Genomic DNA, 20,415 nt, shown 5'->3' with positions numbered 1-20,415 from the left:
TTACCCAAGGCTTAACCACGTTTTTACAAGGCCCTTTGAATTTTTATTTAAAAAAAAAAAACCATAACAAAAAAATTTAAATTTCATCACAAACATATCTTTTTTTGTGTTTCCACCCCAAGTCAAAGTTCTTCAAAGATCATTCAATCAAACAAACCTTTTTTATGATGAGTTTCTACTACTCCCCGCTTGGTAGCAGCACCATACAATTTTTCATTTTGACATCTCCCTGTTCCATTCATTTGTTTTGTATTTATTTTCCAAATTTTGATTAAATTTGGACTATATTTTTTTTGACTGCGTTGTGTTTAGGTTAATCCACCCGCACAAAAAAAAAAAGAAAAGCAAAAGTGTAAAATCAAAATTTTACACAAAAATTGTAATTTGTAATTAATAAATATCAAAATAAACTAACTGGCAAATAAACATTCCATTTAAATAAAAATAAAGAAAAACAAAAATGGATTCCGAAGAAGTGTCACCGGGAGCAAAAATCCAAAAAGGCTTTCAAATGTAAAATAAATTTCATATTTTTACGTAAACGAAACTTTTTTTATTCAATTTACCTTCCAGTAATTACATGATTCTTCGTGATGCCGACACTGGCAACATAATTTGGCAAGAAAACAAAGACTTTGCGTCGCCAGATCACGAACACGAAGCCAAAGTGCCGGTCAAGATTCTTGACTTGCGAGCGGTTTCGCGGGAAATTAACTTTAGCACAATCGAATCAATGGAGAACTTCCGATTGGATCAAAAAGTCTTATTCAAAGGACGAATAATGGAAGAATGGTTTTTTGAGATGGGTTGGGTTGGGCCAAACACAACAAACACTTGGCAATCGACAATTGAAGCTGCCCCAGAATCTCAAATGATGCCTGCTAAAATTCTTAAGTAAGTTTCTTTAATTTCTTGTTTCTTTGTAGGTTTTTATTTTGGCCAAAACAAATGAGAAATATTCAAATATTTAGCGCTTTAAATGGTTGCTAAGGAAGTCGTTAGTTTAGTTTTCTTTTTCTTATTGAATTATTGAGGTCAAGTGCGTAGGTTTCACTTTTTTTCCAATATTGTCGTCCGTTTGTGTCGTCTTGTCTTGACAACTTTTTTTCAGTTTTGTTTTTCTTTGGTTTCTCAAGGTCATGAAGAATATGACTCATCGAAGTATTGACTGGATGCAATATTTCCAATTTGAATTAGGTAGCCGCTTAAAAGTTTTGTGTGTGCTAGTTTTTTTTGAATGTTTTTATTTTTGGTTTAAGCATTGGCGAGTTGAGGGAAATGGACTGTGACTGTGTGACATTTTTGTGCTTTATATGGAAAGTTGTTGAGGAATGAGTAAAAACACAAGAATGTATGCCATCTGCCATCCATAATGAATCAAAGTTTTTTTTCGTTTTTGTATTGAATTGATTTTACTGGCATCTGGCAATTAGCCAAATGCCTTGCCTACTCGAATTTCTTTGAAATGGAAACTTTTGGCTACATAATTTGTCTTTTTTGTTATTTTTCCTAAATAAATTCTATTATCTTGTCACATCTTGGAAAGAAAACTTTTGTTTTTATTTGATTTTTGACAAATATGATGAGATTTATGATTGATGATTTGAACGCAATAAACAACTTTCATTTTTCATTTTTTTTTTTCGAATGGAAAGTTCTTTAAGGGCGATTTTGTTCACTATTGCTCAACTTGGAGCAAACTCTCAAGTTGACAAACTTGAGAGTTGACTTTAACTCGAGAGTTAAAACAAAAGTTGAGAATCTATTTTGTTCACTATTATTTTCTTAACTCTCGAGTTTAAAAAACAAAAGTTGGCCAACTTTCAGTTTTGAAAATATCCCTGGGATATTTGTGACAGCAAAGACAAATAATGTCAGTTTATAATCATCTTTTTATGTTTTTGTCATCAGTTAGATAGTAGAGTAACTAAAGCAAATTATTAGGGAACCCGGCCGAACAGCTCTGATTTTGACGATTTTTTTTTTTCAAACGTAGGTAATTAAAAATACTTTAAAGTCTATAGATTAAAAATTGCCGGTGTTGCCGTATTATTTTTTAAAATTAAAATTAAATTTTTTTTTAACAAAACCATTTTGTTTGCTTAAATTTCATAAAACAAATGATAGCAAAAGATTCTCTAGGTAATTTAAGGAAAATATATAAAAGGCAGTAAGGGACAATCTTCCATCGTTCAAGCGATAAATGCAATTTTCTAACATTCTGACCTCAATCACAAAAAAAATATTTTGAAAACAACGGCAACACCTACAATATTTTAAGATACATTTTTAAAAAGCCAGAAGCTCATTCTTATTTCTTGAATTTAAATCCACTAAATTTGATCAAGACTTTTTGAAAAAATGGTCCTCAAACTCAGAATTAAAAAAAAAAATGTTATTAGAAAAATTTAAAATGACTTTTTTCCAAACTTTTTCTAATAAAATATGAATTTATTTAAAAAAAAAGTTTGGCCATAAATATTATCAGTTGAATTTCGAAGCAAAAAAGGTAAAATATATCACACTTTTGAAAAAAAAATGAAAAATTACTTCAATTTCAATGGTTTTTTTTATTAAAACTGAATTTTTGCATTGAAATAATTAATTTTCTCAAAGACTGTGGTAAATAGGAACTTTAAATTTTTGCTATTTAACTTTCAACAGTAAGGGTTATTAAATGAATAAAAAATAATTTTATGTTTAGATGTTGAACTTTAAAAAAAAAATAAGTTACATTTTTTTTTCAAAACTTTTATTAAAAAAAGTTCTTTGAAAATAAAATACTTTTTAATTTTTTTCATAAACCGTAATACATATTGACATTTCCTTTTATAATTTGAAATCATAATAAATGCGTCCAAAAAAATTTGAAAATAAATGCATTTTATATTACGACCAAGTTTAAAAAACGACATGTTAAAATTTTTTCAATAATTTTTTTTTTTCAAAAATCTGAGCTCAATTACCATTCTTTCAAAAGCCGTTCATTCAATTAACTTAATTTTAATTTTACATATATGACTAAGCTTCTAGCTTTTAAAAAATGTATATTTGAATATTGTAGGTGTTGCCGTTGTGTTCAAATATTTTTTTTTTTGTGTTTGAAGTCAATTAATAAGAAAATTGCATCTATTGCTTGAACTATAGAAGATTGTCCCTCACTCCCATATATTTTTTTTCCTTGAATTTCCTAGACAATCTTTTGGCATCAGTTAATTTATGAAATTTAAGAAAAATTTTTAAAAAAAATTTGTTTTTGTTCACAAAAATCTTCAATTAAATTTAAAAAATCAAAACGGCAACACCGGCAATTTTTAATCTATAGACTTTAAAGTTTTTTTAATTACCGACGTTTGAAAAAAAAAAGATCATCAAAATCTAAGCTGTTCCGCCGGGTTCCTAATATTGCCAATTTTTGAGCTTTAGTTACTCCACTAAGAATTTTAATTAAGTTTGTGTTTTATTTTTGGTGTTCAAAATGTCGAAGATTTTTTATTAGTCCGATTGTACGTGCGCGCCGTTTTTCAAGAATTTCAAATTAAAATCATTTGATTGATTTGATAAAATTATATTATTTGTATGGCTGTCAGTAATATAAAATGCGGAGTAATTGAAATAAATGTAACTGGATAGATGTGAATAGCGTCGGAAATATTCTTTAGCACCAGAAAAAAATGGTTTTTTTCACAAAGAAATGTCTAAATTTGAAGGTTTTAATAAATGTACATTTTAATAATATGTACATAAGAAAATAAATAATGCAATTCTTTCTCTTTAAATTTGTCTTTGTTTTCGTTTTGTTTTTGCATCATATTTTTTTCTATGAATTTGTTCTTTTCCATGAGCAACATTTTATATCGATACCACTAAAAAGAAAATGTTATTTTTCGATTTTTTTCCTTCGGAACATTAATTTTTATCACAATAACTGCCAACAAAATTTTGACAGAAAAATAAAAAAAAAAAAAAAATCATGTGTGCAATTCACACGTGGTAGAAGTGAAACCTTAAAAAATCATTTTTCTTGCAAAAAAAAAAAAAATAGAAAAAATCTACCTATTTTTATTCTATCACCTTCAAATCCATGTTTTTTATATGACAACCTATATAAATTTTATATCTGAAAGCTTATTGTCTTAGCTCAAAATATATATATCGATCAAGTCTATGAGACATCTACAAAAAGAGCTAGAATTTTTTGAACTCGATCAATTTCCATCAAAAAAAGCGAAAAACACGTATTTTTATCTTCTCACATTATTAAATCCATTTTTTACCCTAACAACCTATACAAATTTTTACACCATCTGAAAGCTTATTGTCTTAGCTCAAAATATATATATCGATCATGTGTATGAGACATCTACAAAAAGAGCTAGAATTTTTTAAACTCGATGAAATTTCACCCAAAAAGCAAAAAAAAACATTTATTTTTATGTTCTCATGCTATGGAATCAATTTTTTTGTTTGACAACCTATAAAAAATTTTATACCATGTGAAGCTTATTGTTTCACCTTGTAAAATGATGCATAAATCTTATTTCAAAGATGTCTACAAGAGAAGTTAGAATTTTTTAAAGTCAACCATGTCGAATTTCCAGACTGAGATTACGGTACTTCGTACACTGGTCATCGCCAACAGATCTCCACAAGTGTTTTGAGGTATTTTTAATTTTTTTTTTCAATTTAAGATTGTGTAACTTATAGAGCACGTACCGTTATGTGTGATATATCAAATAAAAGGTTATGTTATCAGCGTATAAAAGTTAAATCAAATTTGTATGTGCACTAGATCAAAAGATATAACGTGTGTAGAAAAAGAACATATTTGTACCGTTATCTCAGAATTTTAAATATGAAATTAATTAATATTTTGTACAATTATAATTTATTTAATTACCTATCTACAGTACAAATTTCATTCATCTATCTATTAAAACAAAAAAGTTATAACAAGTTTAAGTCGTGTCGCGTTTTCGTTTCATCTTGTTTCAAATCACTACGATACTAAAGAAGTTTTCACTTCAAAAATAATAATTTTAAAGCAAACTCTCAAGTTTGGTCGGCAAACTTCTACTTTTTCCGGAAGTTGAGAAAACCGAAAGTTTATAAACTCTCGAGTTGAAAATCGAAAGTTAAAAACGTCAACTTTGCGTGGACAAAACAAAATCCAAAAGTTGAAGATAAAAATCCTCAAGTTATGTTCAACTTCTAGTGAACAAAATCACCTTAAGTAATGAGTGAATCATATCGTTCGGGTTAGGCTGGAAATTGTTTATAATCCCATTTGGCGACGAAATTTGAAATTATACAGGGTGTCCCACAGTCACCGCCCCAAATGAAAACCATGGATTCCTGCGGTCATTTTAAGTCGAAAAATTTAAGTAGCAATTTTCTTGTTTTCGTCCCGTTTTCGAGTTATTACGGTTTTTATAATTTTTGCTCCCTTTTTCTTTAACTGGCTTTATCTTTCCCAAACTACGTCTGATTTAAAAGATTTTTTTGCAACTAATCAAGAATTTATTACAGTTTTAGTTTGTCTCAAATTTGAGACATTTCTCCGCTTTTTTCCATCAAATACAATTTTCTTCGTTTGTGAAGTTGTTTCTTACACTTTCATATCATTTTAGTCAAAAAAACACGTAAATGAGTATTAATTTTTTGCACATATTATTAAAGCCCAGTTTATTTTCTTGAAAAAAATAATTTTTTTTTCATAAAAAAGGCTAGGTACTGAAAGTAATTAACCATGGTTTTTGTATTTCGACCCATGATTAGTATCCTCCTGAGTTATGGCTGTTTTTTTTTTTTTTTTATAGTCGCAGAACCTGACGTCCAGCCTGCAGTCGTCCAATCCAATTTATGAGAAAAAATTTCGGTCTTAATTTTGAATTTTAATTTTTTGTATAATCTTAGTTTGTTGCTTTTGATTATATATCCTACTCCACTGTACTTTCATGCGTACAAGATCGAATGTCATTTGATGATTAGGTATTTGAGTTCAATATTCACTTATCTTTTATTTTTGCTGTCCAATACTTTGTGTCATAAAGCAAAGCTGACAAAAATAATTTTTTTTTATAAACTCCTGCTCAAAATTAACGCACACTTTTTTCTTCTGTAGTTATACCCCTTTATCATATTTTAAATGGCTTTAAAAATCTTTGGTACATTTTTTTTTGTGTTCGCTTATTGTTTAGCAAGTCTAAAAAGTGCTCAACTGCAACCAAATATACAATTCAAGGTCTGAAAACTGATATGTATTAAAATAATTTTTGTTTTTTTAAAAAAAAATTTAAAAAAATTGGAAGCAAGTGACAGTTCTATCCAATTATTTATTTATTGGTAGTATCTCCTCTAGCGCATATGACAACTTTTAGCTGTCTGTTCATTCCACGAAATAACTTTTGAAGGTTTTGTTGTAACTCATCGTTCACAGCAGTTTTCAGTTGATCAAAACTACTTGGAGGTGGATTTCGGTCGCTAATGCATCCCTTCAACATTTCCAAGACATGTCTTATTGAATTTCAATCCAGATTTCGGTGTGGTCAATCCAAAGCTGGCATATTAAAATCTTGAAGATATTATCAAACCACTCTAGTATGCATTATCGTGCATCATACTAAACTCTGGACCAAATCTAAGTGTGATTCTACCCGGATGCTGTTCGTGGATATCCATCAAGTATCTTTGGATACTTAATGGAGGTCTAGAAAAACTCCGTACGTGTTATAAAGCAGATTTTACTCCAAGAAAATGTATGACTCTTCTCTAAAAGGTTCTCGGGTTGACAGACAAACTTCAGCAAATCTCTCTCCAAATCTTCCTTAAAGACATTTATTCCATACCTTGAATTTAAGATCACTCCTGTCTCATTTGAGAAAAAAAACCATGATACTGTAAAATTAATAGGATGTGCGTTAAAATTGAGCAGGAGTGTAGCAAGCAAGTGATCTTCGGAATAGAAGCCAGAACTGCGACCTCACCATACCAAACTGGTATAATTAATTTGTGAACGCAAAATTTTCTTTTTCCATCTTAAAAAATTTCAAAGTAAGAACTTTAATTTAAATTAAGATCAAATTCTTTTATTTTTAAGGAACTTTAAAACGCTCAAATCTGGAAATAGATGTATTAAACCAATTTCAACAGTCCAACTCGAGTTCTATTTTGAAGCACCAACATCCAACAACTTCTTCCTTTTCTCGGCGCTGTTATGATATCGATGTTAAGGGGATCATAATTCTCCCACGTATCACTGCTTAACACTAGTGGTCCACGTGTGGAGTTTGCCGGGTTGACCTCAGAAATCGACGGCAAGCCTCCCGGTTTTGTATTGTTCCATTTCTGAGGATAACTGAATGCTAGTGTATTTGCATTTGTTTATACCAGGAGTTTTTAGGCCTTCCTTTCTTTTTATTTCGTGTTGGAACGTTATATGATATTGCCTTCTTGACGGGGTTCTGAGTCGGTCGTGTTCAATTTTTTGGGAGATGGTATTTTTAACATGAAGGCTTCCTCGGATCTTCGTACTTCTAATTTTATCAAGCTTTGCTACTCCTGCTGTCATACGAAGCATCTTTATCTCAGCTGCCATTAACTTACTCTCATACTTTTTGTACATTATCCAACATTGTCAGCCGTATGTGAGTGCTGGACGCACAACTGCTGTGTATAGTCTTCCTTTCAGCTTAGTAGGCATTTTGCGATCACAGAAGATAGCAGAATTTTCCCGCCACTTCATCCACCTTACGCTTACGCGATGATTGATGTTGTCATTACAAGTACCTTCGTTATTTATCATAGACCCCAGATATTTAAACTTTTTACACTTGGGAAGCACTACACCATTCAAATAAATGTCAAGAATAGGCCTATGTGGATCAGAAAATGGGCAGCATAGTTATGCTGTCATTTTCGCGCTTATGCGGTACCCACTACCTTCTAGAACAGCCACCAACAACTAATATTGTATTTGCTGGCTAAAAGCCCTATCTGAAAACGTACATACATACATCGCCTAATATTATTGAGTGGATTATTGCTTAGTTGAAAACATTTAAAAGAGATGCAGGACAGGTTCCTTTCGTTTGAATACAATTTTTTTCGCTACGGAAATATTGGCTATGGTACCACAAGTAAGTGCTCTAGATGCAATTTTGTATATTTTACCTCAAACAGAAAACACAATTGTTGCTTCTTTTGCTGACCGCAATTAGTAGAAAAAACAATTGACAAATTAAAAATTAAATTGCAAAATGCTCTAAATATTGTCAATGAATTAACAAAAACATGGCAATAACGCTTAACATGAGCTTAACTATAAAAAAAATTAATAGATTGCCTGATGGTATTAATACTACTCAAATCCGTTTTTGCAAGTGAGGCAAAATCTCTCACTCACAACGCGAAATTAAATGAAAGCCGCATGTTAAAAATACATGCAATCAGTTAAATAATAAATAAAAGAAATAAAAAGTTTTTCGCAGAAGCGATGAAAATGATTTGTTGAACATACCATTACTAGAAATTCTTACTGAGGCAAGACTAAAACCGATTTGGTGCGGTGAACCAATTGCAAAGCTAGTAGAAACTTTCATGAGAATTTTTTCTCCAACAGGTAACTTAACTTCGAGAAAGATAAATTCCATCCAAACTTAGTTACAATCTGAAGGAGGAACAACTAGTAATTTTGTTTTTGTATAGCTATGCTTTCCGTAGTTAAAGCCTCCGCACACTACGGACTTTCTATAGGGCGATAGTTTAGTCGGGTGGAACTGCTGTGTGCTAGTGAGCACACAGTCGGCTAACTAAATATTTTAGTTTGAAGGAAATTGTTCAGTACGACAAACATTTTTTTCGGTTGTTCAAACTTTTTCATTGTAGTGTACGCACTTTCACACATTTTTATATTGACTAAAAAACCGACTAAACTGTCGGCCCGTAGAAATTCTGTAGGGGGGCTTTTATTATGGGGGGATTTTATTATATCAGTTGCTTATAATTTTGAAAATTTAAATAAATCTCAACTTACTTTTTTATTATTTATTGTTTTAAGTTTGCATCATATTTAAGATTATTAATTGCAATCTTTTTCTTTTCCAGCGGAAATGTAACCATTGAAACCAGCTTCTATGACAGGGATACGCTTATTACTAAATCTATTGTTCGCCTTTATTACATATAAAATGTTTCAAGACAATTTATTTAAGATCTTTAAAAAAAAAAAATATATAAAACAATCTACCTTAACAAAAATATAAAATAGAACAAAAAAGAAAAAGTAAAATAAAAACAAAGCAAATATCCGTCTCTTGTTGTATACTCGCTAAGTTAGCATTTAATCTTTAAACAAACAAATAAAACAAAAAATGTAGTTTAAAAACAAAAAACAAATAAAAATAAAAAAAATAAATTTACTTTTAATCTATTCATAGCTGCCAGTGTTTTGTAAAAAAAAAAACAACAAAAGCAACAACAACAAAAATCAATCCCAAATCTATGACAAACAAAAAAAAAAAAACTACAGCAATAAATAAAATATAACTCGATTGTGTCTTTCTATTCTTAGTCTTTTTAACAATTTTCTTTTTGTTATTTTTTTCTTCTTATTAATTTTCAGTCAGTGCACCCGTTGTGAATTATTATTAATTATTTTTTTCTCTGCACATTTTCTTAGATATATAATTAATTAATGTTAAAAAAATTAATGTAATATTTATTGAATATAAAATATAAATTTAGTACAACGAAATTTAAATTTTATAAAAATAAATTAAAGTAAAATTAGTTATACCTAGTTATTATTAAAAAAAAAAACAAAAACAAAGCACTGAAACACTTTTTGTTATAAAATATGATATTTAATGTAATTGCCATTGAAAAACCATAAAAAAATAAAATAACAAAATATTTAATTGCATTTTTTGCGCTATTGCAAAAATTTTTAAATAATTTTTAGATTTAATGATAAAAAAAAACAAAACATAAATTCATTAAATGAATTTTGTCTTTCTTATTTTGACTCTCATAGTGAAAAAAAAAAATATGAATTTAATTAAAATTCTCTTCTATGAATTTATCTTTCTTATATTTAATTGCTCTCATATAAATAAACAAATAACAAATTTTATTAAACAAAATGTACGTAATTTACATTTGGCTGGTTAAGATCAAAAGTCATTAATTTAATATTTTTGGTGAAATAAACGTAACAATCAGCCTAAGCTACAAAAAATATAGTACCTATATCGCAAGAAAACACTTTGGTAGACAAAAGACATATTCATGGTCCAAAAACCAATCGGTCTCATTAAATAGGCTCAGTTTTTTGAAAAAATGTTTCTTGAATGACTTTTGTTCTTAACTAGTCATATAGGTAGATATATTTATACATATAGGTAACAATTTTTATTTTATTCAATATTTTCGATGTTTTTTTTTTTTATTTTTGCTAAGTTATATCAACAGCAAATAAATTTCGTTTTTAAGGAAAAATTGTTATATTCTTGAGATTTATTAAAAATACCACTTTATTTTGTTTTTAGTTTTTACTAATTTATTTTGTTGATTCTAATAAATAAAAAAACATTTTAACAAAATAAGTAAAGCATTTGTTTTTTTTTTTTTTTTTTTTTACTTAACCAGTGACAATGAAGAGATAGTGTTTTTCAAGATTCTTAGCAAATTTCCGATACGAATGGAAATGTGATAGTACTTGGGCCTTAACACTATAACAAAGGCCTTCAGTTACCTCTAGGCTTCTAATTCCAGGATAGATCTTGTCCTGATTTTGGAAACTGAAAATGAATAGTCCATTGTTCCTTATAATAAGGATCGTTATACTATCGAAAATACATATTGTTCATATTTCGGATTATTTTGATGCAACACAGTCTCATTCATTACCTACATATTTTGTTGAAGATCGACAACTTAATACATATTTCAAACGGAAAGCCCATCGTTGGAGAAGTGTTTTGGAATCTACTACTAGAATCGTTTAAAACTCGTCGTTATTGTCAAATTGCGAATACATTTTAAAGGTAGGTTAGGTACCTACTCGTTAATATTTTACGACTGCCTTTTGTGGTCCTACTGCTATCGTGTTGGCTATTAAAACTACATTGGCCAAGAAGTGAAGAAGTTAAAAAGTGAACATTTTCCAAATTAATTTTTTTTATACATTAATTCTGAACGCCTCATTATGTAAGTCTTAAATGATGAAATTTAATGAAATTTTGTTTATAGTTATAAGTGAAGAGGAAAGTTGTTTAGAAAATATTTCGACTTAAAAAAAATAAGAGTTTTTCAACTATTACTCTTAAAATGTGAATAGGTAATATCAGAAAAATTGTATTAAAATTTTCAGATCTAAAGAAAAATTATGTTTTGTTTCGTAGATCCATATTTCTAATTAAAAAAAAATATTTTTATTAATTTTTTGTTTAAGGTACCTACCTATCTCTTAGAAAATTAGGTTTTTTAAAGACTTTGATGTTTTTTCTATAAAAAATTAGGTGGTATAATTTTTGTACGACCTAGCGTGTAGAAGATATTCCGTTCAAATGGAAGGTGGGTTTCGTAAACATCAAGATTTTGTCTATTTAGCTATTTGAATAAAGTTGTGAAATTAATTTATAATAAAATATTAAATAAAAAAATAAACTAATTTACAATTTAGTGTTTTTATTTAATTAATTAGGTATAGGTAGGTACCTATCTACATTTTAATAGCTTTGTTTTATAACTCAGTACTTAGCTCAATAAAACTTTGTACGGGAAACACGAGCTTACAGAATTTTTTTTTCTAAACTTGACTAACACATTTTTGACTTTTCAACAATAAGGATTATTATTAAATAAAATTAATCAATTGTTGTTGACAACAGAAAATGTTTACTCAGTAAAATACTAAGTGCCAATAAAACACTGCTAATATTAATCTTAATTAATATTAATGTTTGAAGAAAAGTAAGCGAAATCAAATAAAAGTTCGCGGGAATAACGACTTAAGCCCAATTAAACCTATTTTATTGAATTTTGTTTGAAGAAAAGTAAGCGAAATCAAATAAAAGTTCGCGGGAATAACGACTTATTTTAAGAAAAACGCAAATTTACTCGTATATTTCATTTCCCATATAACTTATTTCTATTAAGAATAGATCTTTCTATGTACCTAATGCCTTTTTTAGAATGGAAATAGTATTTTATTTTCATAAATCAGATAATACTCAGTAAATACGACGAAAACCTCATAGACGCAGAATTTCAATCCCAAAGGCAGATGCAAGGTCTCTCAAAGTATTCATAGGCTTTTTTAAACTGCTTTGCTTACCCTATCTCATACCTTTCTTGGACTTACTTTTTTCACCAATCTTATTTATTTTCACTGCAAATGAAGAGAATGTCCAACGTTAAAGTGTCCTCAATGCCAAATAAAACACAACAAGTTTACTATTTATATATTTTTTTTTTTTTTTTGAAAATTTATCACTTATTTAAGTATTTTTTATTTATTTTATCTCTAAATATGTATCTACAGTTAGTCAACTTTTATATAGTATTGTATAACATTACATTAAGTTTTTATAAATAAAAAGTTAATTTTTCTTTATAATATAATATAATTTATTCTAATATTTATAATTATTTTAGTCTATTTCATACACAGATTTTTCTTTTTATTATTATAATAGTAAATTTAAATAATATCTTCTTTTTGTTTTATTTATTTTTTAAATATTAATTTAAAAAAAAATTATAATAAAATTAAAAGAGTATAATTTTGCTTATTAACATAATAGTATATAAAATTAAATGTAATGATATGATTCTACACAATTCACTTTTTTATTTTTATTTTTTTTTTTTATTTATTATTTTGTAGATTTTTTTTTATTATTTTTCATTTTGAAATTAAATTTTTTTTCCATTTTGTTTGCAATGTTGTTGGACCTATTCTATTTTTTTTTTCATATAAATATTTTCTTTTACTTCTTCTTATAAGTTTTATGTAGTTTTTTTTATGTTTGTTTTTATGTTAATTGATCTCTGTTTATAACACTGATCCAGTTTGCTTTTATCAATGCTTTCATTTTGTTGCTTTTTTTTAAAGGGTGTGGGGCAGTTCGAAGAGTTCTAAATAGTCAAGCTCAAATGTAGAAGAGAACTATGTATGCTTTATCGTTTTTCAATTATTCAGAAAAAAGGAATTTAAAGGTTTGAATAATATTTTGATTTTTGAATTCTAATTCAAAGTTTGAAAAACCAAGAAAGCTTTACAATCTTTAAAATGAAAAATTTTCTGTTTGGTTTTTAGAAATTTATTTATAGAATTTTTTCAGATTTTTACTTTCAAAACACCGATTTGAAATATTTTTTGAAAATAAAAAAAAAAAATCAATTTAAGAATAACTATTTGAAATTTAGTTTCATAAGACTTATATTTCTTCTTTAAAACAAATACCCCTAAGCCAATCAATATTTATGGTGATTTTTGTGAATCTACATTTATAAGCTTTTATCTGTATGATTTAATTTCCTTTTTTGTTTTATTTTTAAATCATTTAAGTGGTTCGGATTTGTTTCGAATAATTGTTTTTACACATTACATTTGTTTTTTTTTTTAATTCAAATGATTTTTGTTTTTTTTTTATCTTACAAATTAATATTCAAAATGATTTTTTTTTTTTCAAGGTTTATTAATTTTTAACACTCATATTAAGTCTTTATGGGTCGAGAGTTTTGTGCGAATGATATCGATCCATATTATTTTTTTAAATTTTAATATTTTACATTTAGCATTTTATTTTAATATTTTTTGTTTTATTTTTCTTAATTTTAAGCCATAAAAATCCTTACGTATATATTTTTTTTATATTATGTATATTTTTTGTTTAATTTTACAACCATATTATTTAATATAGCTTCTTTCTTTTTTTCTTATTTTTCTTATAAATATTTGACTAGCTTATGCTGGATTAGATTTATATTTTTATGTACAAATTTTAGCGCTTTTTTTTTTTTTGTTAGATTTATATAGGTGAATTTGTGTTTCATTTTTTTTATTTTTTATATTAATACTTTTTAAAAGATGAGAATTTTTCATTATCCCTATATTTAGTCATTTTACTAATTCATTTAAGATGGTATAATATTTTTTATACAGTTTTTTTGATTTCAATTGAAGAGTACAAGGACGAGGTCTGAAAATCTATTGAAAAAAGCATAAAACTAAATATGTACAATTGTACATACATAAAAAGTAAACGGTCAAACGACATTTGAAGTTACAAGAAGTAGACTTGTTTGTTACTCTTTAAGGTTTTACAAGAAAACAATCGTTGTAGAAAAAATGAAGGTTAGTTTTTCTTGATACAATGCAAAAATTCACACAATTATAAGTTTAAGGAGAGTTAGATATGGTCATTAAAGGTTTCAATAATTTAAAAAAAATTAGTCAATACAAAATTCCAAGATGAAAGAAACAACATCAAAAGCACCAGAATGATCTATTTCTAAAATAAGACAAGAATTAGTTTTGTGATTTTATGTAAAATCCATTAAAAAAAAAAAAAACTCTCTTATTCATAGTAAATGACACATGTTCCATCCGTGGCAATAAGTTTTCCTACCCGTAACATTTATAACTTATGTATTTATTTTGTAAAAAGACAATATTTTTTAAATTAACTGGCTTCTTATTATAGAAGATATAAATAATTTTTGTACTAAGTCGAAGGATTTCAACAACAATTTAAAATAGATTCGAAGAGATTCTGTTAGCTTCTTTTTTTTTGTCTCACACGTGACAGTAGAAAATACTCAGTTTTTTTTTCAAATGTATTCAAAATTTTACTGTTAGTATTACTAAATCAAATTTTGAACAGTGAAATATAAGTTCAAAAACTAAGTAGCAATTTCTTCAAAATCTGGCTATGTGTCGCCGTTATGTGTTGTTCATTCGTTCATTTTATTTTTATTAGAGGTGGGATGGAAAATGATCATGGCTGTAAAATAAACATGATCTAAGAAGTTTTAGATGAGAATATTTTCTAGTTGCATACTTTTTAAAGTGTGATTTTGCAGTACTTATGTTTTTTCAAATTATTTCGGAGACACTTTATGATGAAGTATTCCTAGAGTCACTGAAGCAAAGTTGCCAGAATATTTTCGAGGCAAGGAGCCGATTATGAAAAATCTTGGAGCCAAAAATAGCCGCTTTCAAAAATGGTAAAAAAAACGCAAAAAATTTTTGTGGAATGAGATTTGAATTTAGTTTTTTTTATTTTGAAATAGCTTTTGCTATTTTTTCCATTTTGTTGATTTATTCTGTTTTTCATGCTCCTTTACGGGCATAAAATTAAATTTTAAATGACAATCAAGTGGAAAATGTATGCAAATTGGTTGTCTGTTCACATTTTTGGTGGATTTTTGCTGTAAAATGCTTTGATTTTAAAGGATCTTGAAATCGCCAAGTTCAAACTTAAAAGAGCCAAAATCCGATAAATCGAAAATCAAAATTTTAAGGAGCGAGTTAAAAGTTCAAGGAGCCTGTTTGGTGATAAATAGCCGGCTCTGGCACTGAAGATTAAAAAAATTAGTTCAATACTCTTTCCTTTAGAGAGCGACATTCAATTGAACTAACAACCTAACCTAACCTTAAATGTGAGGAAAGTAATCCAGTTGAATCTGTTAGAAAAAACATTTAATTCCTGTTAGTTTTCTTTTAAAAATATTTTCATAATGTATAAAATATTCTAAGTACCTACCATTAATGGTTAAAAACTAAATATCAGCTGAACTTTACATAACAAACTTAATACAAAATTTAACACTTAAAAGACCTTTCTACATTAGTCACTTCTTGAAAAAGTACAAAAGTGAAAATTATTTCTTCCTGCTTGTTGTCAGAAACCCGAAAACCGAAAACCAAAAATCATGAAAATGCAAAATACGGAGAGCCCAGAATCCCAAAAGTCAAAATCCCGAAGACTCAAAATCTCGAAATAGAAATTCTAAAAAATTGCCGTTAATTGGTGTGGCTTTTGGGTTTTCACGATTTTTTTTCTGGATTCTGGATTTTTGGAGTTCTGAATAATTTTCTGGATAGAGAATTTCATGAATGTTTCCGTCTCCTATTGTTTTTGATCAAAATCTAGGTTTTCTGCAACATTAAGGAAGTTTACCATAACCATTCCGGGAAGCCATTATAAAATAAGTTTAAAAATGTTCACTTTTGTACCTTTTACTCTTTAGGCCAATGTACATTTTTTCGATTTAGGGTACACTGTGATTTCACTATTTAACTCTTAAAACAAACTTAAGTTTAACTGTCGATAAAGCAGGTTTAATTTTTTTTTTTCGATTTTAAAATGGTGAATGGATACATTGAAGCAAAGTTATTTCTTAGTTCTTATAGAGCTCTTTTCATCAGATATATGCCACTTGATTTTTCAAAAAGTTCAGTTAATGTAAAGAAAACGTTGATTTAATGCAATAGCTTTTTCTTGTATAACATTTTTTCTAACTCTCTCCTCCTACCTTCAATTTTTCATCATTTTTTTGTTCTAATAAATTTTTTCCTTGAAAATTTAAATTTAATGTTTTCTTGATCATAATTATTATAATTATATTTACACTTAATAACTAATATATCTTAATTTTCTATTTACGTGTCCGTTGGGCTGTCTAATTACACATTCCATCATTTATATTAAATGTTTTTTTTTTTTTTTTTCATTTTAATAATGTACATCTCTTGTTTTTTTTGTTTCAAGCATTCATTAAATATAAACACATTAACATATTCATAAAAATAAATTTACATTTAAAATTAATTAAATAAAAACAAACAACAAAAAAAAAAAATATTAATAAACAACACAAAATAATTAGATTTACATAGTTTACAGAAATTTAAGGCACATTTTCTGAAATATTAAATAAATATTCCCAGAAAAAATAAAAATAAATAAAAAAATATGTATAAACTGAAAAATCAGATAATAATATTATATATATTTTATTTTTTTTTTTTTTTTGTTATTATTTATTTTTATATAAAAATACTATATCAGAGTGTAGAATAAATTAAAATCAATTTTTTTTTGTTAAAATAAATTAACAAAAAAAAAAAAATATATATATAAAAAACAATTTTATACAATTAAAATACAGGAACATAAAACTAACAAAAAAAGAAATAAAAAGAAAACAAGGAGAGATAAAAACTTTTTTACTGATGACTTCGTTGTTGTTAAAATGTTGTCAGTGCAATGATAAAAAATGCAATTAGACCCGTCAGATATTCAGTCACTAGACGATGACAGCTAAGGTGGCTTCCCGCAGAGACTGAAATTCCCATTTTATATTCCATATCGATATCCAGCAGCATATCATGATTTTTCGTGTAAAATTGATGGATGTCACTTATCTGGAAAAAATACAAAAAAAATATAAATAAATAAGGACACAAAAATATTGCATCAGGAAAAACATGTTACCAAAAAAAAAAAAAAAAAAAAATATATTGTATATTAACTAACTGATAGATGGAAATTGTATATGTTTTTATTTTTTTTATTTTATTTTTAAGGATATTTATTTAAAAACAACATTTTTTTTTTGGTTCAAATAATATTGAACAATGTCCGTTGAAAATGAGGGTGTGTGTATTTTATTACCATAAATATATATTTTTATAGTGGTGAAGGTTGTGGGTGGAGGAGTTTCCAGGAAATATTGTATTGCACGAGCAATTATATTCAACATGGTCTCGCGAGTAATTTTCTTGTTTTTTTTTGTATAGGTAATTTATTTTTATTTTTTATATATTTTTACCCAAACTTCAATTTGTAATTTTTGTTGAAGTTAAAAATTGAAATCGATTCGATTGGTTATGTACATCAATGTTGATGTTGAACATAATTAATAATAATGTTTTCGCTAATGGACGTGTGCAGTCAAATTGGCTTGACTTGCAACAGAAGCATCATCGCACAGCCTTTCGGCCAAATCATGAGGTTCTCTGTTGGATAAAGTCCTGCATTCTAGGGTATATTTAAGAGGGTGAATATTTGGGGAGGGTGATTTTATGAATTTTTTTTCTTCTTTTTGCACTGGTTGCCAATTGGCAACTGATGACTTTGCCAAATGGGTCAACTTAATTGCTTCCATCAAAAAGGGTGGAGGCAGGAGTACAAGAGCCATGTGTGGTGAAATGTTCTCATCATCATCATTATCATCAACAAAAATGTTTCTGTTTTTTTTTTTGGTATGAAAAAATACCAAAAAAGGTGTTTCGTATGTGTCTTTACCCAGGAGGTGTCTTATCACATCACAGGAGACAGCAGTGAAAAAGGAATTTTTTTTTAAATTGTCAAAGAAATAAAATCCTCAGTGAGGTCAAAAATTTGCGTGTGTTTTTCTCTGTGGTAAAGTATTTATTTTCTGTGAAATATTTCACTGATAAAAAAATACATCAATTTTATAAAAAAATTGAAAATAAAAAAATAAGCATAAAATTCTGAAAAGGTATCGTCTGGAATGAACATTGCAAATTAATTTTTTTTTTATGTTTTTGCCATTTATATCAACATTTATGTAAGTAAAAGGAAAAAGTTATGAATGCGTGAGAAAAAAAAAATATTTTTGAGTTCGAAATTAATATCAATCAACATTTTTTCTTGTTTTTTTTTTTTTTTTTTATTCGATGAAACAAACACAGACCAATGGGTAAATGTCAAAAAGGATGTATGAAATGCATACATAAATTGTATGCAGTGACGCATGCATACTGTTTTTTTTTTTGTTTGTAAAATCAGTTTCAAGTTGAAAGCACTCGATTGAATATCTCACAGATTCATTGCACTGCAATTCCGTAAAGTGTAAACACTTTATTTTATTTTAAAAATCACGCATACTTTGATAGGTAGCTGACATTTGGTTCATTTTATTTAATAATAAATAAATGTTGAACATTTTTGTAGAAAATATGTTTTTTTAACATTTTAAATAAAATGTTAAAAATTAAAAAAAAAATTGATTGTCAGTTTTTCAGTAAAAAGCAGTTTATAATAATAGTCTAAAAGCCCACAGCAAATTTTGGGAAGTAAGCCTTCTTACATACATTTGCAAATATGTATAATCCTTGAAATAGGTAGGTAATAACACTGATCTAAAAAAAATAATCTTTTTTTCTTCTTAATTGATGTATTTTTTAATAAGTGAAATATTTACCAGAAAATGAATACTTTACCACAGAGAAAATACACGCAAATTTTTAACACTCAATTAGGCATTTTATTTCTTTGACAATTTTTTTTTTTTTTATAAAAAAAAAATCCTTTTTCATTACTGTGAAATAATTATGAAATAATATTGTGCAACCCGTGACACGAATAAATTATATTTTTGTTATTAAAAAAGACAATAAGACAATGATTTTAATATTAATTTTTTGTTTTCTTGAATGGAATATGCGAATGTTTTGTGTAGGAGATCAAAGAATTTTAAAAATTTGAAATAAATCAGTTCTTTTTTTTTTTATTTCCACCCGAGACAAAATGCCACATTCGTATCCAAATCGCATAATGGTCATAAGAAAACTATTTAGGTAAATCAGTGGGCATTAGAGTTTGGATACGAATGTCTTCTAAAGCTCCTACAAAAATACATCTTGGTTCAGGGGCGTATACAGGTTTGCTTCTTGGGGGGGGTCATGCCAATTTTTTTTTTTTTTTTTTTTTTCAAAAGTTTTGATAGCAGGCATAAACCTGAAAATGGGCTTTTTGAATTATTAAACATTAAAATTTGTGCGTCTTGCATTTCCAATCGAAAAGTTCCGAATGTAGTTCTAAAAGTAACCGAACAAAAACGTTATGAGATTCGTTTAAGTTTAGCGTTAAGCCTTAAAGCCTAGAACGCTGCTGATGTGAAACGAAATTTTTCGTCGGTCTCCACGAGGACAACGAAATGCTTGCGAAAACTGGACCGAAAAATACTCAAAAATTGCAAAACAAATGAAAAAAAAGCAAACACGCATCAGAAAGACATGCAATGACAAAATGAACAACAAAAACAAACAAAAAAACTCAAAATGTCATTTTTCCACACACAATTAATGTCCCCGGCAATTGTTTGTGTGCAAAAAAGAAGTTTAGACTTTCAATTTCGTTGTGCCGAACAGCGTACTACAGAACGAAAAGTTGAACGAAATTTTCGGGTTACCATTTCGTTGTTTCATTTTTGTATGGGATTTTTCGTTTCTTATCAGCAGCGTACTAGGCTTTAATTTTGACCAATTGAGGCTATCCTCTCCTAAAAATAAAATGTACTGTACGAGTACTTCGATTGAATGATTTGCCTTAAAACAACTGTTCATTGTTTTCCGCTAGCCCAGAAAGTTAAAAT

General features: G+C 27.5%; 2 protein-coding genes across 3 annotated transcripts in view; one reads left to right on the top strand and one right to left on the bottom strand.

Moving 5' to 3' along the window:
* Nucleotides 1–238: 238 nt before the first annotated feature.
* LOC129920269 (probable cGMP 3',5'-cyclic phosphodiesterase subunit delta) overlaps nt 239–20,415 on the top strand; it is a 68,399-nt gene continuing 48,222 nt past the window's right edge. Inside the window, exons 1-3 of one of the 2 annotated variants that reach the window (XM_056001574.1) lie at nt 239–513; nt 574–894; nt 9,106–9,226. In XM_056001574.1, coding sequence (XP_055857549.1) covers nt 461–513; nt 574–894; nt 9,106–9,187 — 456 coding nt within the window. In that variant the 5' untranslated portion in view covers nt 239–460 and the 3' untranslated portion in view covers nt 9,188–9,226. Of the gene's footprint in view, nt 514–573; nt 895–9,105; nt 9,386–20,415 lie in introns of those variants that run through there. The other variant, XM_056001573.1, reaches the window with a different exon arrangement.
* LOC129920268 (limbic system-associated membrane protein) overlaps nt 17,160–20,415 on the bottom strand; it is a 100,074-nt gene continuing 96,818 nt past the window's right edge. Inside the window, exon 8 of the mRNA XM_056001572.1 lies at nt 17,160–17,437. Coding sequence (XP_055857547.1) covers nt 17,261–17,437 — 177 coding nt within the window. The 3' untranslated portion in view covers nt 17,160–17,260. The remainder of the gene's footprint in view (nt 17,438–20,415) is intronic.

Source organism: Episyrphus balteatus, chromosome 4, assembly GCF_945859705.1.
Source record: "Episyrphus balteatus chromosome 4, idEpiBalt1.1, whole genome shotgun sequence".
NCBI lineage: Eukaryota > Metazoa > Arthropoda > Insecta > Diptera > Syrphidae > Episyrphus > Episyrphus balteatus.
Note: the sequence above shows the minus strand (reverse complement) of the source record. Positions and strands in the feature narration are given on the sequence as shown.